The 24244-nt window shown below is 45.0% G+C and overlaps 1 protein-coding gene across 3 annotated transcripts in view; it reads left to right on the top strand.

Annotated features, from left to right (window-relative positions):
* SLTM (SAFB like transcription modulator) overlaps positions 1–24244 on the top strand; it is a 116412-nt gene that overhangs the window by 20585 nt on the left and 71583 nt on the right. For all 3 annotated transcript variants that reach the window (XM_068275523.1, XM_068275525.1, XM_068275524.1), the window contains exons 2-3: positions 8478–8565; positions 15971–16032. In XM_068275523.1, the coding sequence (XP_068131624.1) occupies positions 8478–8565; positions 15971–16032 (150 nt within the window). The remainder of the gene's footprint in view (positions 1–8477; positions 8566–15970; positions 16033–24244) is intronic.

The following is a 24244-nucleotide window of genomic DNA, read 5'->3' as shown; positions in this document are numbered from 1 at the left end:
ATCTCCTGGTGCCTATACCGCATGACCCAGCAGCATGTATGGAGTATGGACACTGAGAGGTGATGGCAGCACACAGGAGGGAGTGTGCCAGCAGTGCTAATGCTCTGCTAGTGGACCAGGTAGGAGGCTTAAGCAGCTGTAGGGTGCCCACATACACACCGCCACACCTGTCTGCCCTCTTTTGACCAACAAAAATGTTTTTGATCAGTAATGTCAGTCAATTTTCCCCAAAATGCGATCACAATTATAATTGGGTGACAATTTGGGGCATCAATCCTTGGCTGATTTGATCAGTGATCGAACCTACTGGGGAATATCACATAGTATATGGTCACCTTTAAATGGACTAACTGGGCAAGTTGAAGACCAGCAATGCGTGTAAAACAGCTGAGGAGTTTGAGCAATTTTTGGGTACCTGGAGTTGGAATTGGTTTTATAGACTGAGGAGTCGGATAATCTTTGTAGCAATTTCACAGCCCTGGTGTAAAAGGCATTTATATAGTACACTCTGCACTAATAAACTGCTTGATGAGTAATGTATACAAGTTTTCCTGTGTGTGCAAAACATGACATTTGATTGTGCACTGCTTCTGCCTATGCTCAATTGATCTCTTGTTATCGTAGTTAGCGCTCCACCATATATAGCAAACACATCAGCCTCTTGTGTATAATTGCACTCACCCTGTCCGTGTGACCACTGCAAGACTGGTCAAAACTCGCTCATGTATGATCCCCCTCAATCAGATCCTCCACAGATCCTCTTCCTCCTGTTGCTGTCAGTCGTTGTTGATCTAGATGTGTCTCATGGGGTAAAAAAACCTCACATAGTACAGCTCCGTTTATAAAATAAGATACTCTTTAATGCTAAAAAAGTTGCACTCACAATGTGTTGGAGCAATAACAGCGCTCAGAGTTTTGGTTACGGGCTCTCCCCCGTGCCTCCCGGTCAGGCCCGTTGGTTCGCTCCGCTTCCCGCTGGTTGTCCGCACAGAGTAGTGGAATGGTGAATCGTTTGGCCAGTACGTTCCCCACGCTGTGCACTCCGTGCTTCCGACAGTCCGAGGTAGCTCCACCCTACGCGTTTCGTCACTCCGTGTGACTCATCAGGGGCGTGGTTAGCTACTCGGCTGTCAGTGTATATAGGCTTGTAAAGGGTACGCCTTCCGCGTATGGTGGCCGCAGTGCGCGCCGTCATTCCCCCCCCGTCGCGCGCATCTCATTGGCTAGTTGTTCTGCCTCACCCGGAAGTGCCCGTGACTGTGCGCCTCATTGTGGACAGCAAGCTGGCTGTCATTTCCCCCCTCCATTGTAACACAGGGGAAAGCTTGTTTTCCATCACAAATATATGGCAAATACAAATTACATAAAAAGCATGCATTTGAAAATACATATTATTGCATATATAAATAAATGTAAATTATAAAAAATAATAAAAATTCTCATAAACTCGGTCACTGCAGACCAATACTACTAGGGTCCTATCTTCCTCCTATGTCAGACACTACCCTCTTATGGTCAAAATTTGTACACCAACTGTAGTCATTCTTAGACGCACAAGATATGGAGGAATCTATCCTGATTAATTTTGTTCCATTTAACTGTTAGCTATGAAGCAGTTCAGGTCGATATCAATATTATGTCCCCCTGGTTGTAAAGTACCCATAGCATAGATCCATTCTGTTTCCTTTTTAGATATGTCTCTTACTTTATTGGTGCCCCTCCATGAATATCTCATTTTCTCTACTCCGCAGAATCGTAGTGTCGCAGGGTCTGATTGGTGGCAGATCCTGAAATGTTCAGATACGCTGTGTTCTTTAAAACCTCTTCTGATGTTACCTATGTGCTCTCCTACTCTTCTCTTTAGTGTTCTGGTCGTCCTTCCAATATACTGGAGGTTACACTGACACCAAAGCATGTACACAACCCCTTTGCTGTTGCAGGTGATATTCTGCCTTATCTTGAAGGTACCTCCTTTAGATGTTGATGTCACCTCATTACATCTTACCGATATTGCCTCCCTACATCCCACACATCCTCTGCATGGATAAAAGCCTCTTTGTTGTCGAAAAGGGATGACTTCTCTTGGTGGGTTCACACAACTTGGTGCTAAAATGTTCCTGAGATTTCTTGCTCTCCTATATACAAAGTTAGGTTGCTCTGGTAAGATTGTTTTTAATGTTACATCCTCTTTTAATATTGGCCAAAATTTCCTAAAAATACTTTCTATCTGCCCATGTTGTACTGAATAGTCGCTAATAAAAGGTAATCGATCACTGAAATGCTCCCCCTCCCTAACCCTGTCTCCCAACAACTCTCTCCTTTCCATTCTTCCTATTTCCATAATTTCTTTTTGTATGTCTTCCTCCTTATATCCCTTTTCCACAAAGCGTTCCAATAAGGTGTGTGATTGGGTGATGTAATCCTCCATCTCGCTACAATTTCTGCGTATTCGCATAATTTGTCCTCTTGGGACCGCTCTTAACCATCTAGGGTGATGGCAGCTTCTTACCGACAGATATCCGTTACGATCCGTTGGCTTGAAGTATGTAGTGGTGACTAGCCTGTCTTCCCTTTTCTCAATGTTTAAGTCCAAAAAATGTATGCTTTTTTTGCTTGCTTCCATAGTGAGTTCAATATTAACTTCATTTTTGTTGAGTTCTTCAAAATACAAGGGAAGTTCTTCCTCTCTGCCTCTCCAGAGTACAAATAGATCATCTATAAAGCGTCTCCAGACTATGATTCGGCCATCCTGTGCCTCCCCCAGTACCTGTTGTTCCCATCTTCCCATAAAGAGGTTAGCGAATGAGGGAGCGAACCCCGCCCCCATGGCACACCCCTTGATCTGTAGATAATAGTTCCCTATGCTCAATTGAGAAGAAAACAAAATGCTGTTTTTTGATCAAAGTTCAGTTAAAAAAAGGGGTAGGATGGTGATCGGTTTTACCTGAGGGAGGAGGGGGGAAGGTGCTGTTCTTGCCCCGGGACATATGGCTGCTGGTGTGTTCTGCAGGAGAGTCCGCACTGCGCCAAATTTTGCAGTTCCTTATGAACATGCACTCTAGCAATGCATGCTGAGATGTAGTCCTCAAGGTGGCCACACACGATACAATAAAATGATCCAATTTTACAACCATTCGATAAATATGATCGGATCTCCCCAAAAAATTTATCCGGAATGCTGGAAATTTTTCTTCAATTTTTCTAAAGATTGTATGGTGTGTAGTTTGTGAATTAATGTACACACCCTAGCAATTTTCTTAGTTTCCAATCATTTTTATCATAATTGGGGAAAAATTGAACGTGTGGTGCATTGGTCATATTTTTGAAGTGTTACAATCAGTCAGAAAAATTGATTGCTATTCTTAAATTGAACAGATATTTAAAAAATTGTATGGTGTGTGGGGCCACCTTTAGATGTGAATAGATCTCTGTACTCACATGCATTACGGCACATGCATGCTGGCACAGCTAAGTGAGGAATATTCTAATAAAAACGTTGAGAAACAAATACGATCTGTGTACAGTGTACAAGCCAAAATATACAGTGTAAGCCAAATATCGCTTCCCCCCCCCCCCTTTTTTTTTTTTTGTGTGTGGGCAAATGCACACATAGATCTGTGATATGGGGGCCCAGACCGGGGGACTATTTGAAGGTGTTTTTTTTTTTTTTTTTCTTACACTTGCCTTCACCTCTTTCATTTACTGATGTGGTCGATTATGAATTGATGTTGTGGACTAGCATTCTACCCTAACTTGCTCCCTGTGTTGTTACGGAGGATGGAGCAAAATTGTCCCAACATCCTGAGGATGCACAGAGATGCATGGGGACACAAAGTGAAAGGGGGCTTTGGCACAGTAATTGTAGCAATGCTCATATGCAACTTTACTGTAAGGACTATTTTGGGAGGGCGAAGGTGGTGTTTGGATGTGTTTATGCGAGGACAGTCCCCCAGCAGAGACTCTGTATCGACTGCTTAGGCAACAGTTTGGGCTGCAATGCTGTACAGGCTAGCGATGTCTGTTACCGTGGAAGGGGTGCAGAGGGATGACTAGCAGCGCATGAGGGAGCGGCTTTACGGGAGTGGGGAAAGCAATGCAATTGGGGGCTGCTCAGGCATCAAGGGTCGATTAAAATCCCCCATGCTGGTTGTTTAGGCCAGGGTTTCTCAACATTTTATTAGTATGTACCCCTTTTAAAACCTTGTACTCACCAAGCAGTGTTCTCCTCAGACATTTTTTTCAGCCGGGTGGGGCGTGAGAACAGAATGCAGGGCTGGTGCTTTTCTGCATACAGCAGAGGAGAAGGTGAGCCGATGACAGCCGGGTGGTCACCAAAACTAGCTGGGTGAAACACCCGGCTAAAAGAGCCTGGGGAGAACACTGCCAAGTACCCCCTACAGTGTTCTTCCCTTTTAGCTGGTTGCTCCACTTGGCTAGTTTTGGTGAGTACCCGGCTGTCATCGGCTCCTCTCCTCCTCTGCTATAAGCAGAATCGTGCAGAGAAGCGCCGGCCCTGCATTCTCTAATCTTGCCCCACCCGGCTACTTTTTCATGCCACCCGGCTAGAAAAATTTCTAGGGAGAACACTGCCCTAGCATAGCAAACATCACAAGTACCCCTTGACAAATATATATTTAATTTTAGTACATAATTGCTTCTAAACAATTTCCAAGCATTTACAATTGCTTTTAATTTGCTAAAACACAGATTTGGTGTTTAAATAAGATTTATCATTTTTTAATTCTCTAAATTTGTTATTCTTGGTGAAGTATATCAAGCCTGAATACCTGAATTGGACAGCCGCTGAACATGTGTAGATTATATTTCAAGACAGTTTTTCAGCCTCCCCGGCTGAGTTGAATCCAGCATGTGTATGTAGCTTAAGGGTGCATACACACCAATTTTACTATGTTGCAAGAGGGCCAACAGATTTTGAACACTATGAACAGTGTGTGTTGGTAAGCTATCTTACTACAAGTAGGTGGTGATTGGCCAATCAAAATTGGATGTGTGCATTCACTGTAAAATTATCAAGTTCAGAACTGCTTGCAGTAGGGCTGCACGGTTTTAGGAAAAAATTGAAATTGCGATTTCGTTTTTTTAACGATTTTCTTCAAGCTTTAGCACTAAATTCACATTGCCCCCACTACACTCTTAACACCCGATGATCCACCAATACACTACACTATGCTAACTTGAATCTTGATGCCCCACCAATTAAACTCCACTGCACAATGTTAACCTCTGATTCCCATCAATAACACACTAAGCTAACTCCTGATGCCCACCAGCTATGCTACAATGCACTACCTTAACACCTTCTTCCCCTATTCCCAGCTACACTACACTTAAAGGGAACCAGAGAGGATCAAATATACATACCTGGGGCTACCTTCAGCCCCATACGCACGGATCGCTCCCACGCCGCCGTCCTCCGCTGCCTGGAACCGCCGATACCGGGTCTCGTCATTACCGCCAGTCGGCCGGCGGACGCGTCCAATTCTCCGCATCACAGTGGGCTCCCTCCATACAGGTACACGTGCGGCTGCCTACTGCGCAGCCGCATGCGTACGGGTATGGAGGGAGCCTCTGTGATGCGGACAATTGGCCAAGTCCGCCGGAAGTGACGGGCCCGGTACCGGTGGATCTAGGAAGCGGAAGATGGCGGCGTGGGAGCGATCCAGGCTTATGGAGCTGGAAGAAGCCCCAGGTATGTATAAACTCTTTTTTTCTATTTTAAAAAATCATTCCTCTCTGGTTCCCTTTAACCCCTGCAGCTACAATGACTACTCTGCGACTGCCACTGTTAAGCCTGAAGCACTAAGCAGACAGGCTAGATGCTACAAGGCACTACCTTAACACCTTCTGCCCCCATTCCCAGCTACACTACACTTAACACCTGCAGCTACAATGACTACTCTGCAACTGCCCCTGTTAGGCCTCGTTCACATCATTTAGCGCAGATGGATGTGCGATCGGAACGCAACGCGTCCGATCGCACGCCATCTGCGCTACTATGCGCTGCGCGGCAGATCCCATTCATTGCAATGAGTGGGATCTGCGCTGCGATCACCAAAAATGCGTGCAGTACGCGATAGCGCAATCGCGCTGCCACGCAGCGCATATGATGGGAACGGTAGAAGGGCTGTCTATGCCCTTCTACCGTTCTTGCGTGTCGCACACTATACGCGCTGCCAAAATGCGCACGGCAACGTATATAGTCTGAACGAGGCCTTAAGCCTGAAGCACTAGGCAGACAGGCTAGTTAGTTGCATGGGCATGAAGCAGAGCTTGTGACAGAGAGCACAGCAGGACCAGGCAGATAGAGCATACACACAGACTCACTGTATACAGCACAGTCCTGTTAAATCCAGTCTAGCTGTCCGTTTACACAGACAGCTCTAGCTGTAATCTGATCTTTGCTGTCATTACTGGTGTCACTGCCCATATTGCTATCTGATGCAATGCGAGGCTAAAGGTCTGTACACACGCCGGACTGGAGGCAACGACGGGTCTGTCGTCACCTCCCGCTGGGTGGGCGTTCCAGCGATAGTCCGGCGTGTGTACAGTCTGTCTGCAGACTGATACGGCTGTTTCTGAGCGATCCGCCCGGCGTGTGTACGGACCTTAAGGATCCTGCCCTTTTGACCTCAAAATGCCAGCAAAGCTCGTTACAGGTAAGAGCTGTCTGTGTAACGGACAACTAGAGTGGCTTTAGGGCCTTTTTCCACTACCGTGCGATTTGATTCTGATCGCAAATCGCAAGGTACATTCAACTAATGGAAACTGCAGCAGCCATTTCCATTAGTGCGATCCGATTGCGATGCGATTTTAGTCAAAACGCGATCGTCATCCTGCCACGTTTTGGATGCGATTGAGCTTTACTATACTGAGTATAGTAGCTCAATCGCATGGTGGAAATTGAAACGCGATTGCGATCGCGATTGCATTTCTTAGTGGAAAAGAGCCCTTAGCAGGACGCTGCGCTGTGTGCTGTATACAGCCTGTGTGTGGTCTTATCTCTCTGCCACGTGTTCTCTGGTCCCCGCTGTGCAAGAGAGCCTGGGTGACTGTGCGGTGGATCGGAGAAAACAATGCGTGCTTCACCGCAGCCAATAGCCAAGGCAGCTAAAGGAAAAGAGCTGGCCATGCATTGCTCGATTCAGTGCCTCACTCCTCCTTCTGGCCGGAAGGAGGAAGCACACCTTAGTAACAAGCCGGTGATGTACGCGTGCAATGCTGGGGACAGCATTGGAACGCGGAAAAACAGCCGCAATGAAAAAAATAGCCACTCTGACGGTACTGAAATCGTCATGATGCACATCGTGATTTCGATTAAAAATCGATGTATCGCGCAGCCCTAGCTTGCAGTTATATCTACCAGGGCTGTGGAGTGGGAACAATTTTGGGTACCTGGATTCAGTGGTGGATAAACTGAGTTGGCGTTAGATGATTTCTTTTGTACCCACTGCATCGGCCACCTGTAAGCATAATTTACTGTGGTTCCTTTAAAAGATTGTTTCACGATGTACAGTGTTCTCCCCAGGCTCTTTTAGCCGGGTGCTGCACCCGGCTAGTTTTGATGAGCACCCGGCTGTCATCGGCTCACTTCCTTTGTGCAGAAAAGCGCTGGCCTAATATTCTCTCCTCACCCCACCCGGCTACTTTTTCATGCCACCCGGCTGGAAAAAAATCCTGAGGAGAACACTGTGGTTAAAACAATTTTAACAGATGAAATCTTGTCGTTGGTATGGACTTTTAAGTGTTAAGAGTAAAGATGCCCATACATTACTCAACTTGGTGGTCGATCAACTGAAAATTGGTGCCACCAAGAGCATGCCCAATTGAAGATGTGACCAATTGTAGGCCAAAATTGGTCACATATCAATTGGACAAGCCGGTAAATCTCGTGCCGACATGCTTGATAGGGTGTGCATCTGTAACGGTGTGTGATATTGGGCCGAACCTGACGGAACCCCCATGCTGTGCCGCCTTGTGCGTGCATTTATATTTTACCTGTCTGCTATTGTCTGCCGGGTGTTCGAGCATCTTCCGCTCTCTCAATTTGCACTTCACTCTACATGTGGCATGCGCGTGACGTCACACACGCACCACGTGCTGTACATCGGCAGCATGTGAGACGCAAATGGAGGAAGCGGAAAATGCATGGAGACCACGTCACGTGACAGCAGACAGGTAAATTCATGCACAAGGGAAACATTACCACTGGGGGCAGCCACGGATGCGTCGTCACGAGGCAGATTCCCAAGAGATCTAATACTAAAATCGATCGGAAATCGGCCTGTAGTTTATGGCGACCAACAGATCTCTCCGAATATAATGTGCATCTCCACTGTCATTATTAAGAAATGATGTCCCTGGGCTGCAGTTGTTTACACTTTGTGATTTCTCCTCAGTTTTTAATTTAGTTGCTTTTTTTACTTACTTATAATTTTGAACGTTTGTTTTTCTTTTAGGCAATTGAAGAGGAAGGTGGGGATCCTGATAATATTGTTTTAAACTCCAGCAGTGATACTCCTACAAAGAAATTGACAAAAAACAAAGGTTTGTATTAGATTCAGAAATGCAATACTAAACTTAAACATTCATATTTTACCTATTATAATTTTTTTTATTAGTCTGCTCTTATATGTGCATTGACTAAGCTGTCAGTGCTGTCATTGTTGTCAGTGTTTGTTCCCTGCCGCAGGACATACCTCTGAGTCATTGCCCCCCCCCCCCTCACACCACTCTCTGCCCCCCACCCCATTACCCCTGAAATTGGCTACAAATATGGTCTCTATTCTAGATGGTAAGGGAGGAGAGACTTAAGGTAGCCATACACTGGTCGATTTGCCATCAGATTCGACCACCAAAATAGATCCCTCTCTGATCGAATCTGATCAGAGAGGGATCGTATGGCTGCCTTTACTGCCAACAGATTGTGAATCGATTTCAGCATGAAACCGTTCACAATCGGTGGTGGTGGCGACTCCCCAGGTCTCCACTGTCTTCTCCTTTCTGGTCTGGGCTCCGGGTCCGGCATGCTTCACTTCTTCCTGTCTGGGGGAAGTTTAAACAGTAGAGTGCCCTCTACTGTTTAAACTTCCTGCCGGGACAGGAAGAAATGAAGCATGCCGGAGACCAGAGCGGAGACCTAGGGAGTCGCGCCGGCGGAGCAGGAAATGTATTGCAGCTGTATTGCGTCGGTTGTCGGGCACTCGAACGCCACTAGCGACGCGCTCCCTACCCACGGGTGATCGACGGTAATTTCCCTCACGGAGCGATGGACTGGATCGATCTATTTAAAATATCGAAATTTAGCGTGTAGCGTGAACGATGTGACAGCAGATTTGATCCCAGTGATCGAATCTGCTGTCGATCGGCGGGGAATCGGCCTAGTGTATGGCCAGCTTTAGGGGCATTTCTTCAGGCTTTCCAAAGCTGCCATTGGGGAGCTCTCTCTCTCACCGGCCGCACCCACCCCCTGCATGCTACTCTGTGAGAGCAGCTCTTCGTGTCGTGACCCCAGAGGTCACGAAAATGAAACAAAATGACTGCAGGGCACAGGAGCGGCATGGATGGCAGCTACCTAATCCGCCCAGCCCCCGGATCAGGTAGCTTTTTTTTTTTTTAAACGTTCATCCCCACCTCGGGTTCTCTTTAAAGGGAACTCAAGGTGAGAGAGAGATGGAGGCTGACATGTTTATTTCCTTTTAAATAATGCACATGGTCTGTCATGTCCTGCTGATAATCTGCCTCTAGCCATAGACCCTGCACAAGTATGCAGATCAGATGTCTGACAAATCTGATATTAGCTGCATGCTTGTTTCAGGTGTGAGATTTAGACCTTACTGACAAAAAGATTAGTAGGGCTGCCAGTCGACAGGTATTTTTTAAAAAGCAAATCAATATGGCAGCTTCCATAGGGTTTACACCTCTGTTTTCATGTAAAGCAGTTAACTACTTCCGGTGGTTTTCACCTCTGAAGGGAGACAGATGTGGTGGTAAGCGACACTGGGAGCGGCATGTTGCTTAACTCCTCCCATTCATTCCCCAAAAACTTTATCACTACTTATCGCAATACAATGATCTATACTTTGTTTTTTTCCGCCACCAATTAGGCTTTCTTTGGGTGGTACATTATGCTAAGAATTATTTTATTTTAAATGCAATTTTATTGGAATAAGAAAAAAATGGAAAAAAAATCATTTTCAGCCATTATAGTTTTTAAAATAATTCATGCTACCATAATTAAAATCCACACATTTTATTTGGCCATTTGTCCCGATTATTGCAACATTAAAATTATTTCCCTAGTACAATGTATGGTGGCAATATTTTATTTGGGAATAAAGATCAATTTTTTCAGTTTTTTACATCCATCACTCATTTTAAAGTGAACCAGAGACGAAGCAGCACCCTCATGTATTTTACCATATAGATCAGTGGGAACATTAGAGAAAACGCCTACCTTGCTTTCTATTTTATTCTGCACTGCACAGCTTGTTTCTTATCAGACCTGATAAAATCCCTGATTGAGCATTCAGTCTGGCTTTTCTATAATGATTCCTGAGCAGAGCCATTATTTAATAATTATATGCCCTCCTGTCATAGATACAATTTTTTTTCCCCTTAAAGTCAGTAGGTGTGTTTTACTATTTGGCCACAAGATGTCCCGCTGAGCAAAAAACCTATTAGCGTACTATGTAAGCTAATAGGATACAATGTATCACTACATTGTAACTAGGGGATGTGACGTAGGCTTCCATCGGTAGCCTCCGATCACCGTGGCGGCGGGGAGTGTATGAATGGAAACCTTGTTTCCAGCCATAAGTTTAACGATCGGCGGCGGAAATCAGCGGCAGGAGATAGCGCGGCGGCTGTATGTAAAGAATAAACACTGTTTTTGAACAAAAACAGTGTTTATTCTCGGCGGACATGCTCGGATTGGCACAGGGGACTTTTGTCCCCTGCAGCCAATCCCCCTGCTAGCAGCAGCAGCGCGATCACGGGCATTTGCCCGCAGGATCGCCTGCAGGCCCCCCAAACTGCAGGGACGTGACTAGCGCGTCCCTGCGGCACTAGCTGCTGCAGACGTGAAGCTCACGTCCGCGCGGCTGAAATGGTTAAAGAACGCATAATTTGCATAAACTGTGGTAAACTACGGTACAGGAACTGCTCATTGAATTGAAGGGCATCTCTTTAACATCGAGCAATGCAACAATAGGGTTAGGAGTGGCACACCTTTCCATACATACCAGGGTGCTGAGCCTTGGATGCCAAGCAAACATCCAAAAATTGTAGTAAAGTCCAAGAGTAGGCTCGCACACCAGCTTCTCAATAGAGCAAAAGTGTTTAATAATCCATAATAAGTCAAACACAAAGCATGACAATTGTTTCGGGGCCACTAAGGGTCCCCTTCATCAGATACGTTCAGACAAACGTTTGCACGTATCTGATGAAGGGGACTCTTAGTGGCCCCGAAACAATTGTCATGCTTTGTGTTTGACATATTATGGATTATTAAACAACACTTTTGCTCTATTGAGAAGCTGGTGTGCGAGCCTACTCTTGGACTTTAACATCGAGCAGACGCCTGTGTGAACTGCCCCTAAGTTGAAGCCACACAAGCCCCGTACGCACATGAGGTGTGTTTTGGCTGAGGGTGCTGGTCAGGGGTTCATCCTGATAGGAGACCTTTGGGATGATTTAGAGCCAAGACTGACTTAGACCTTCTTGTCCAATACACTCCTGGAAGAGTAGTCAAAAGTTTCCATAAACCAACTCCTAAAGCTGTAAGAAAGCCTTCCCAGAAGAGGTGAACCTGTTTCAGCTTCACAGCATTGTCCAACTTCTTGCTTTAACCACTTAAAGAGACACTGAAGCGAAAAAAAAATGATATAATGAATTGGTTGTGTACTATGAATAATTACTACAAGATTAGCAGCAAAGAAAATATTCTCATATTTTTATTTTCAGGTATATAGTGTTTTTTCTAACATTGCATCATTCTATAATATGTGCAGATTACACAACACTCAGCATTCAAAATGATTCTTTCAGAGCAGTCTGTGAACTAATGACCTCTCCTCTGGCAGAGAAAAAGAAAACACTTGAGATAATAAAAGTCAGAAGACAGTCCTCTCCACGACTTTGAAACTTAGAGCCTAATGGCTTTTTTGCATAGAGATAACTGGAGTTTCTTAACTCTTCCTGTACTGGAAACAATTAGACTGATGTATCTGATCTTAATGTTTTATTTCTTATCTGTACTACACATACAAAACATAATATCATAATATCATAATTTTTTTTTCGCTTCAGTGTCTCTTTAAGGACCAGGGGATTTTCCTGATATCGGTGCTGCGTGGGTTCTCCAGCCCGCAGCACCGATCAGGATTTAGCCAGGGGGGATGTCCTGCTGGGGGGGTCTGATCGCCGCCAGCTTGCTGCGCTTTGCGGGGGGGGCTCTTCAAAGCCCCCTCCACAGCGTTTTCTGCGCTCTCTCCCTCCATGGGCTGCGCAGGACGGATATCCGTCCTGCGCATTATTTATTTATTGTATTTATAAAGCGCCAATATATTACGCAGCGCTGGACAATAGAGATACATACAATATTTAGGGGTGACATACAGCAAAATGATAATACCTGAATACAAGAAAGACCAGATCATGCAGCACCGTATGAGTACAAGGTAATGCTTAGTCACTGGAGGGGAGCATGGAGATTAGGCAAGTTAGGTTCACTCAGATGCATAGCATGGGTTTACAGGAATGGAGGTGCATGATCAGGTAGGACACAAAAGGAGGAGGACCCTGCCCATAGGCTTACAATCTAGAGGGAGAGGTAAGGACACGGAAGGTAGGGGACCAGAGTTCAGCTGTGGGTTTAGAGCACTTGTGAGGGGTAGTAGGCCAGAGTGAAAAGGTGAGTTTTGAGGGCTTTCTTGAAGATGTTGGAGGGGGCTGCCCTAATGGGTGGAGGTAGGGAGTTCCATAGTGTTGGAGCAGCTCTTGAGATGTCCTGGAGGCGTGCATGGGACTGGGTGAAGCGGGGGGCGGTTAGGCGAAGTTCATTGGAGGAGTGGAGTGAGCAGCTAGGTGTGTACCTCTGAGTGAGATCAGAAATGTAGGTTGGACAGGTTTTGTGGACAGATTTGTAGGTCAGACACAGTATCTTGAATCTGATTCTGGACTGGATAGGAAGCCAGTGGAGGGATTCAAGGAGGGGATCCGCCGTGGTGGAGCGATGGGAGCAGTGGATAATTCTGGCTGCCGCACTCATGGACTGCAGTGGGGCTGTTCGGGTCATAGGGAGACCAGACAGCAGGGCATTGCAGTAGTCAAGGCGGGAAATTATGAGGGCATGGATGAGGAGTTTAGTGGTGGCAGAGGTCAGGAAAGGGCGAATCTTACAGATGTTACGAAGGTGGAAGTTGCAGGACTTTGTGAGGTTTTGGATGTGGGGAGTGAAAGAGAGTGCGGAGTCCAGGGTGACACCCAGACAGCGGGCTTGAGAGGCATTGTAGGATAGGCTTCAGACTATCATATGCCGGCGATCCCCGGCCAATCAGAGGCCGGGGATCGCCGATCTGCCTTACGGCTGTTTGACGTAAACAGCTGTGATTTCTTCCCCGCGTGTTTACATTACGTGTGCGAGCCGCGATCGGCGGCTCGCACACTGTTCACGGAGACACCCTCCGTGAACTAGCATGGAAAGGCCGCCGTTTCCATGCTATACCACTAATGACCCGCCGACTCCTATCGGCATTAGGCGGTCGTTAAGTGTTTAAAATGTACCTGATATGAGACATCTCGGGGGCCATACTTATCTGGGGCTTCCTTAAAGAGGGCCTTTATACTAAATACAAAAGTCCGGCAGCCTGCAAGAAAAAGTTATTTACCCGAGAATCCTTGTCCCCCGCGTTGCCGTCCCTGCATCACCCACCTCCTCTCCCCAAAGAAAGCCGCCCAGCTATTTACTGTAGTAAATGTTTGCAGTAATTTAAAATCATACACAAATCGCTATGTGTAGTGATTCATGAGCGACTTGCCAGCGATTCAATACTTTACATTGAAGCACAAAGCTCCCAAAATGTTGCATGTCCTGCGATTGCGGTTTTACTAATTGCAATGTGGAATTTGTTACATTTATTTCCATTGGCAGAGCGTTAAGGGAAATCGCTAGCGATTTAAAGTGATCCTTAAAGCTCAAAAAAGCGCTGTAGTGGGTTCCAGCCCTGAGAGATTTTGTTAAAGAATATTTGGTAACAATATCTTTTGTGCACCAGTTTAGTCTGTCCAGTTTTTTTTTTTTTCTGCGCCATCCCCAGTTAAAGTTACTTGACTTACTACTTTGACTTGTTCCCGGGGCAGCCTTTGGAATTTCTTGCATCCTCTAGTAGTTCCAGAGAAGAGCACATTCGTACTGCTCACGTGTGAGTCCGCGCTTGTGCAGTATGGATGCACTTTTACTTAGATCTGAGTAGTTCTGAAGAAAAGTGCATCCAGACTGCCCATGCACAAGGATCTGAGTAGTTCTGAAGGCTGCTCGAGGGGTACCGAAGACCTAGCATGACAAATAACTTCAACTGGGGACAGCACTGGAACGATGGGATGGTCCAAGGACCGGGAAGGCTCCATTGGATCCAGAGTCTTCACTCCTCTTAGGCCAGTGTCAAACATGAAGCGAGATTCCTCATTTCAGGTTTGCTTCAAGACTCTATTTTCAAACTTCTATAGCAGAATGAGCTAAAGTATTATGTTTGCGGCAAGGCAGGAGATTGCTCTTATGGTGGCCATACACGGTACAATAAAAACGTTCGATGTTCCTGTTTATTCGATCTAAATGATCGAATTGAATGGAAGTTGAATTTTTTTTTTTCCGATCAAGAAATTCGAACGATTATCCCGTTTTTTTTTTTCGGGAAAAATGATCGGACATGCTGGAAAAATCTTTATATTCGATCTAACGGAATAATCGAACTAAATTATCTAATTGAAAAATTGTACCATGTATGGCCACCTTTAGATGGTTGTCTACAGAATCCCCATCTATACTGGAAGAAAGGCCTAGATGGCACCTTAGCATTCAAAAAAAACTAGTGCACCTGCATAGGAAGCGGACACAATTTCCCTTTATTTGGGATAGATGGAAAGATAGGACCTGACACCCCACTGAGTGACTATTCGGTTTTTACTGTCATTTGTTATAAATTATTTGGTCTCTATGGAATATAGACGGTACATTGTTCTAGCCCATTCTAAATTGTGTTAATTTATAATATCCTCCATATTCAATCTCTGCAGTGTGTTGCTAATAACTTTTGTACACTTGTTTTCCAGCTGCATCTCGTAAATTCCTTACTCTATGGCCTGGTGCACACTAGAGGAGTTTTTCTGAACGTTTTGAGTTTTTAAATCTGCTGCTAATGTTATCCTATGTGTCTGTGCACACTGGAGCAATGAGGTTTTGTAAAATAAAAACCATAGCATTACATTGGGAAGAGCTTTTAGAGGTTTCAAAAGCTCTTCCCAATGTATTTGCTATGGGTTTTTTTACAAAACCTCATTGCTCCAGTGTGCACAGACACATAGGATAACATTAGCAGCAGATTTAAAAACTCAAAACGTTCAGAAAAACTCCTCTGGTGTGCACCAGGCCTAAGTACTTATTTCTATGCTATGTATGGAACTCATTTGTCCACCTTATAAGCTGTGCATGTGACTTTATTGTGACCTTAAGAAATATTTTAATATCTTTTTCTGGTTAAAAAAAAGTATTATATTTCATGCGCATAAGTCAGAACATGCTTTGGATTTTGGTTCTTTTTGTTATGTGTGGGTACAATAGGCAAAAATGTTCCCACAATTGTATGGTTTACTAAATAAAAGTAAAATAGAAGGGCTTAGTCTTCACTTTCCCTTTTTAAATCTGATTGTTTTATGTGTCCTGCTCTATCTTCAGGCAAGAAACAGGAAGCTGATGAATCTGGTTGTGAAGCTTCCATGGAAGAAGATTTAGCTAAGGTAAGATTCCATTCCCTTTGCTAGCTTAGGTAGAAAATGTAACTTGCTGACCCCTCCTTATTTTATTTTTGGGGCAAATATGTGAGTTTTCTGTGTTGGTGTAAAATATAGTCACCCTTCCTGGATAAAGGGCCCCATACATCTAACGATTTTACCGCCGATATACAGCAGATTCGATCACTGATCGAATCTGCTTTGAAATCGTTGCGCAAACGATTTATTTCCGTCCGAAATCAATCATTCCCGTCGAGCCGTCCGTGCGGAAGATTTTGCTTGAACGCCGGCGGGTCGGGAGTGCGTCGATAGCGGCGTTCGAATGCCCGGCGCATTACAGTGGCAATAATACATTACCTGCTCCGGCCGGCGCCAGTCTTCCCAGTCACCGCTGTCTCTTCTCCGCTGAGCTGCAGCTTCACTGAACTTCCTGTCCCGACAGGAAGTTTAAACAGTAGAGCGCTCTCTACTGTTTAAACTTCCCCGGGCAGAAAGAAGTGAAGCCTGCCGGACCCGGAACCCAGCGGAGAAGAGACAGCGGGGACACACGCCGGCAGGATCAGGTAATGTATGGGGGGGCGGCAGCAACACCACAGATTGTGATCGGTTTCATGCTGAAATCGATTCACAATCTGTTTGCAGTAAAGGCAGCCATACGATCCCTCTCTGATCAGATTCGATCAGAGGGGAATCTGTTGGTCGAATCTGATGGAAAATCGACCAGTGTATGGCCACCTTAAGTGGTATTCCTCATTGACTGGTATTATTTAAGTTTTCCTTTGTAGATAGCCAGCACATTTTACATTATTGCACTGCACTAGTAGGAGTTTATACTATAGATCCCAGAATAGAGTCCTATTACATTGAAATGAAAGGGCTTATGTTCAAAGTTGTGTTGCTGAGTGGATGCATATTATCAGTGTGTGTTATGCAGGGACATCAGGAAGTGCATAGACAGCACTGTCTGTTGGGTTCACTTCTGTGCTACGCAGCAGTGCGTTCCAACAATGCACAGCTGCTTGCGTGTACAAGAGCTGTCACATTCAGTATAGCTAAATGGGGTCAGCTTTACAACAGGGAGCTAAGCAAGTTTCATGCGGTTTTGGATATGCGGTTTTGGAATCATACCTGCATTGCAGAGCAACACCAGTATGGGCTCTTACAGAAGTTCCCTGGAAAACACATTTATTCCCCCCCCCCCCCTTCTTTTTTTTTTTTTTTTTTTTTTTTAAATCTGTTATTAAAATGTATGCTTTATCAACAAAATCAGACAATTTTCCCAATATAGAAATTTACGATTTACACCAAGTATATACTAGAATATTACTTATCTGTCCTCAGATATGCTGCTTAAAGAAAACCTGAACTGAAAATTAAAAGTCAAAATAAGCATACACAAGTCATACTTACCTTCCATGTAGTCTACTCCTCAGTGTCTTTCTCCTGTCCCACGTCCTATTTGTTCACTGTGATCAAGGGAATTTTTCCATCCTCCATTTTGAAAATGGCCATTACCCATAACCGCTTTCTGGTCAGCACACAGTTAAACTGTAACATCGCCCACTTGAGCCGTAGGGAAACATGGACATTACCTGGTACATCAGTTTTCCTCTCAGCTATAACTGACAGCAACTGATATTTTACTGACAGCAACTGATATATTTCAGATCTGACAAAATATTGTCAGAACTGGAAGGGATTATTGTCAGAAGAAAATGGTGAGTTTCTGAGAGGAACTGATGGCAAGGTAATGTTCATTTGAAGTTACCTCATGTGCTTATTTTAAATATTTTTACTTAGTACAGGTTCTCTTTAACCACTTAAGGACCACATGAGTTTTCTATGATCTGTGCTGTGTGGGCTCTTCAGCCCCCAGCACAGATCATGTGGCGGGCAGGGCGATCAGACTCCGCCCCCCCTTTTAGGGGAATGTCCTGCTGGGGGGGGGGCCCTCAAAGCCCCCTTCCGCAGCGCTATTCCCCCCTCCCTCTCCTTCTCTCTATGGGCGATACAGGACGGTGATCCATCCTGTACTGCCTCTGATAGGCTTCAGCCTATTAGACGGCGGCGATCCCCGGCCAATCAGAGGTCGGGGATCGCCGATCTCTTTTACGGCGCTGCTGTTAGAGCAGCGCCGTACGCTGTAAACACCGGGGATTTCTTCGCCGGGTGTTTACATTTCGCCTGCGAGTCACGATCGGAGGCTCGCAGGCTGTTTACGGAGACTCCCTCCGTGAACTGACATGGAACACCACCACTGCGACCAGCCGCTGCCTATCGGCGTTAGCTGGTCGTTCAGTGGTTAAACAGTGCCTAAAGTGTGGGTAAAATGTTATGTAATAGTATTCTCTTCTGTTACGATATCACAAAGTGAAACATTAATTTACCCACCCGCTTACTCCTGTATACATGTATAAAAACTAACTTTTAACACCCGATGGGGTGTATGCACTAAACCTACCTAAAATAAAAACCGCAAGGGCCCATTCACACTAGGGATCGAAAATTCGCTAGCGGTTTGTGGCAGTGATATAATTTTTTATTTCACGATTTGCGCAAACTTTTCATTAACATTTTTGCGCTTTGTGTTTTTAACATTGCAATAGCAATTGTACTAAAATCATGAAAAATGCTGCATGCACTGCATTTGTTTATTGTGAATCGCCAGAGTTTGTTGCCGTAAGATCACTGCCATATACTTTGTTACACAAGCACTTTTAAAAGCGCTAGAGCTTGCTGGCTATTTGGTGATCCGTGGTACATGCCCACAAATTGCTCTAGTGTGAATGAGCAAATAAGTCTTACCACATGAGTAGAGCATAATTCAAGACCTACTCATCGTGCAGTGTTGTCCCCAGAAATTTTTTTACAGCCAGTTGGCATGAAGAAATAGTCGGGTGGGGCGAGAGGAGAGAATGCTGGGCTGGCGCTTCTCTGGTTACAGCGGAGGAGGAGGAGGAGGAGGTGAGCAGATAACAGCCGGGTGCTCACCAAAACTAGCCGGGGGGAGCACCCAGCTACAAGACCCTGGGGAGAGCACGGTCGTGGCTAAAGCTTTACACGCGTTATTCTGCTTAATGCGGTTTGGTGCATACACCCCTATAGCTAATCGGGTATTGGAAATTATGTTCTGTATGTAACATCTTGAATTTCATTTGTCCTAGCTGTTAAAACTGCCACTAAAACTCATGTAAGTGTAAGCGGTCTTAAATAATATGAAGTTCGGCTTCGCAAAGTGAGTTTGTGTATATGCTGTTATCAGAACGTAAATGTCTATACCAGTGATCTGCAAACTTGGCTCTCCAGCTGTTAAGGAACTACATGTCCCACAATGCATTTGCCTTTATGAATCATGACTGTGGCTGTCAGTCTCCTTCAATGCATCGTGGGTCTTGTAGTTCCTTAACAGCTGGAGAGCCAAGTTTGCAAATCACAGGTCTATACCCATGGCACGGTTGTGTTCTTTGTTTTATGCTACTGATTGTTCGTTTTTCGCAATATCTTGTAACCGTCCTTTAACAAAAGTTTGTTAAAGACGGCCTACGAACAACGGCAATTGTTCGTTTTGAAAGACTTTCATGACGGATCACATGGGGAACGATCGTTCAGTCTTTTAATGGGCTTTAAAGTGGAACAATTTTTTTTGTTTTTGAACGATCGTTCACGTGACCTGCCGATCGTGATGTTGCATGATAGATCCGGGAATGATCGTTTGTCGGCGGAGTTTTCCGATTTGTAATCTCCCCATGGGTACTTAAGAACCTTTAAGCCCCATCTACACCATACATTTTTTTTTTATTCAATTCAATGCATTGATTTGATTCGATTCAATCCAACATGTCTAATCAGGATTTGATTCAATTCGCCATTGAAAAACAATGGCAAATTGAATCGAATCCCAATCGGACATGTTGAATTGAATCGGACAAAAAATTGTATGGTGTAGATGGAGCTTTATAAAATCATTGGTTAATAGCACAGCTGAAAGCACTGGAGCCTGAATTTTTACAGGTTAACTTGAATAAAATATAGCATTGTTCCACAAATCTAGTCATGAGGAATATCCTAGCCATGTTCTTTACCTTTAATTTGCTAAAACCACCATTTGGCCTGGGACCCACTGGCAGGGCTTTTTTTTTAAGTCCTTTTGATTTGAAAAGCTATAGTTGAATGTAATGCTATTTGTGTGATCCCATTTGAGGGATATCATTTTTAAAAATATCACAGCATTAGATTAGCTAGAGCTTATTAACCTCCTGAGCGTTACGCCGTTCAGGTGATGCAACTTTGTATCCCCCCTTCCCCGCTGAATAAATGTGCTGTAATACCTGCAAAACCTTCTGCTAGCACTAGGCTAGCTAGTAAATGAGTCCTGCACCCTCCGCTCCCCCGGTTTTACATTACCCAGCCTGGATCTAGCGATCGGCGTAGCCTCTCCGGACAGCTCCGGTCTTCACTATGGGGAGGATCACACATGACGTCATGCGCAAACTCGATCCTCCCCATAGAGAGACCGGAGCTGTGCCAGGAGGCTGCACAATCACTGGATCCAGGGGGGGGGGGGGGGGTTAATGTATAAACGGGGGGATCGCAGGGGAGCAGATGGTGCAAGACACATTTACTAGCTAGCCTAGTGCTAGCAGAAGGATTTTGCAGGTAATACAGCACTTATATTCAGCGGGGAGCACTCAGGACAGCTAGCGGTATGCCCGACAGTGTCATACCGCTAAGGAGGTTAAATCACAAGTGCTAAGAGAAACGCTGTTAGTGAGTTTCAGGCCTAAATCCTTATGAGTTGGCAAGTCCTGGTGTTTTTGGAGAGAGGCTTTCTTGTGACCTCAGGATTTCATATCAATTTGTGACCAACAGGGATGGTCAGTGAGATGCCAATAATTCCGAGTAGATTTAGGATTATGCTAATTTAGTCACCAAATTTTGCTGCTTGAAAATGGAACAATTGCATTCCACCTAGGTGAGGTTTGATTAGTCCATTGTCAAGCTGCATGAGTTTGCATACATTTGTATAATCCTGCATCAATTTAGAATCATTTGCATCTGTCTGAACATCTTTAATGGCAAAATTGAGGAAAAAAGGCTTATTTTTCTGTCTCAATATTCCCTAAACTCTGCAGTTTGTGCTTGAGAGGTAGGGAAAGCATTTGTAACATGAAGCTGCCAGGCCTTGACCAACACTTCTGTACTTCTAGGCTCACTCTTGGGCTGCAGGTAAAAGTTTGAAGATTTCCTTTGGTATGAGAATCAGGTGCACTGACCTTCTGACTTGGGCATCATAATGTTGTCTGAAGGAAAATCTATGTCTTAAGTTTCCATTCTGTATCTTACTCCTTCGGCAAATGTTAATAAAATACTGTTTTCTGGCCAAGTAAAAATCTCTGCCTCAGTATGTAGAAAAAGCCATGTCCTCCTTCTTCAAAACACAATATTCTTTAAAGAAAACTTGTAATGAGAAAAAGTTCCCCTGGGGGGTACTCGCCTCAGGTGGGGGAAGCCTCCAGATTCTATTGAGGCTTTCCCCGTCCTCCTGTGTCCCACGGAGGCGTCGAAAATCCTCCCGGAACGGCAGGGATGTAAATATTTATTTCCCCGGTTCCAGCGCAGGCACAGTATCGGCTCTCTGCTCGCAGATGGACGGACCCGACGGAGATAGACTATTTTCGCCTATCTCTGTGCAGAGAGCTGCAACAGCGCCCCCGCTGTAGCCAGGAAAGGTAAATAAATCAGCGCTTGTCAGGCTTGTCGAGGGAGAATCCCGGGACACTTAGGGGGAGCCAGCGCTAGATTGCCTGCAGCTACAGGGGAATGGGAAGTCTCATTGGGACCCTGAGGCTTCCCCGTCCCGAGGGGAGTACCCTCCAGGGGAACTTTTTTTTTGTTTGTTACAGGTTCTCTTTAATGTATTCCCAAGAGAATATGAAAATGAACCCACGTTTTGGGACCTCGTTGGGTCTCTTATCAGGCTGGGGTACAAGATTTTGGGATAATTGCCACCTCGCTCTCACCTGTTCTAACATTATCATTTACACAGCAGCTGGTATAAGTGGGGGAAGTAATTATTAGCCCTGATGTGATGCTTATGCCCAGAAATGGCTTCAAAAACATTTATTTACATTTAAAATTGGTAAAACTCTGTGGTTGATTTGTTTTTCCAATTATTGCTAGGGAAATATTACAAAAGTACTGTAATATTTTTAATTTTTTTTTATTTATACTTTTACAGTCTTTTAAAACTCTAATTCGGGGTGGCCTGTTTTTAATGCAAAATGTGTGAAATATGCCATAATTTGCAATACAAAACTTAACTCATCTGGAGAGGTTCGTAAGGGCACCCATAGATCTGCAACCAGATCGACCATCAGATAAATCAAATCTGATCAGAGAGTGATCTTTTACCTGCCCACACACTGCTGACAGATTTTCAGTAGACTTCGGCATGAAATTGATTGGAAATCGTCCAAGTGCCATCTGTGAGTTTTAAAAAGTGGGGGAGGTTATGGGAAGGCAGCTGTGCACTCCCGTGGCCAATCACGTGCGCGCAGTTACCATTCATTGATCTATGTCCCCATTTAGAAAGACAGACGGCCTCTATTAGAAGCCACAATCTTTCTAAAGAAAAAAAAAGTTTCACGTCCTCCTTATACTTCATGGAAGCGAGAGTGCTCGCTTACAGGAAGGAAAAAAATAATTTTGACTGAGGTCATCTTGTGGCCAAATAGTAAAAATACATCTACATAATCACAAACTATTACATTTAAAATTAACTTTACCTCCCAAACTACAAAAAATATCCAAATAAAATTAACTTTAAAAAAAAAGATAAAATATCCTCTCCCCCCCCCCCCCCTCCCGTGATCGCCGTCTATTTACATGGTGCAGCACTGCGATCAGCAGCAGCGCTGCACTGGGGACAGCCGTGTGACAAGAGAGCGATCGGCTCTCATAGGGTGAAGCCTATGAGAGCTAATCGCTATAATTGGCTGGCTGGGGGGAGGGAGGAAGGGAGGGAAGGGAATTAAAGAAACAGGCTTTTTAAAAAAAAAAAAAAAAAAAAAAAAATATTTGTAAAAAAAAATAAAAAATAAACATGGGGGAGCGATCAGACCCCACCAACAGAGAGCTCTGTTGGTGGGGAGAAAAGGGGGGGGGGATCACTTGTGTGCTATGTTGTGCGGCCCTGCAGCTTGGCCTTAACCTCCTTAGCGGTAACCCCGTGCTGGACACGGGGTAAGCCGCCGGAGGGTGCCGCTCAGGCCCTGCTGGGCCGATTTTCATAATTTTTTTTTTGCTGGACGCAGCTAGCACTTTGCTAGCTGCGCCAGCACTCTGATCGCCGCCGGCCCCCGCCCGATCGCCGCTATTTGCTGCGGCGCGCGCCCCCCCCCCCCCAGACCCCAGCGCTGCCTGGCCAATCAGTGCCAGGCAGCGCCGAGGGGTGGAAGTACTAAAAGAAGATGAAGCGCGCCATAGTGCATTAAATGTGGAGGAGATTTTATTAACAATTAAAAGTTATACTCACAAACATGAGTGATAAAATCGCTTCTCAGCGGACTGCCAGCCGCTTGCCTCTGCAGTGGGGGATGACGCGCTGTGGCCAGCAGCGCGGTTTCCGATGGTTTGGAATCCGTCTCACTGGGAGGTGGGCGTCGCTGGAGTGTCAATCGGCGTGTGACGTCATTACGCGTTTCGGCGCTCAGCGCCTTCGTCAGATGACGTCTCACGCTTGCGGAGGGCAACATATAGTGTCGCTCCAGAGGTCGCTATGGCGACCAAAAAGCTAAAATAAACTTTATTATCCAGAGAACAACGGGGGGAGAAACATAAGGGCACGATAGCGCTGGAGGCTTATAGCAGCGCGTCATTCTCCCCGGCAGTATAGACATCATGTTAAAAGACCATGTGCTGCATTCAGATGGTCTAGTGAACATAATTACAGTTCGATTCTTTACATGAAAACATCCACATTCTGCATCAGCATATTGAAGCCAAACCAATTAATACAATATTACCAACTGGTACAACAGTACCAAAACATAAGACCGTTTTAAGTAAACCGATTAACCCATTCGGGAGCTATAGGGAATAACATATTATAGGATTCCGAATTAGAATGGGCACAACAATAAAATCATAACAATTTATATGAACCCCAATATAACAGGATCCAGGGACTCATATTGATATTTGACAATTTTGGCATGTT

The sequence above is a fragment of the Hyperolius riggenbachi genome, chromosome 3, assembly GCF_040937935.1.
Source record: "Hyperolius riggenbachi isolate aHypRig1 chromosome 3, aHypRig1.pri, whole genome shotgun sequence".
Lineage (NCBI taxonomy): Eukaryota > Metazoa > Chordata > Amphibia > Anura > Hyperoliidae > Hyperolius > Hyperolius riggenbachi.
The sequence above is the reverse complement of the archived record's forward strand: the minus strand, read 5'-3'. Positions and strand labels throughout refer to the sequence as shown.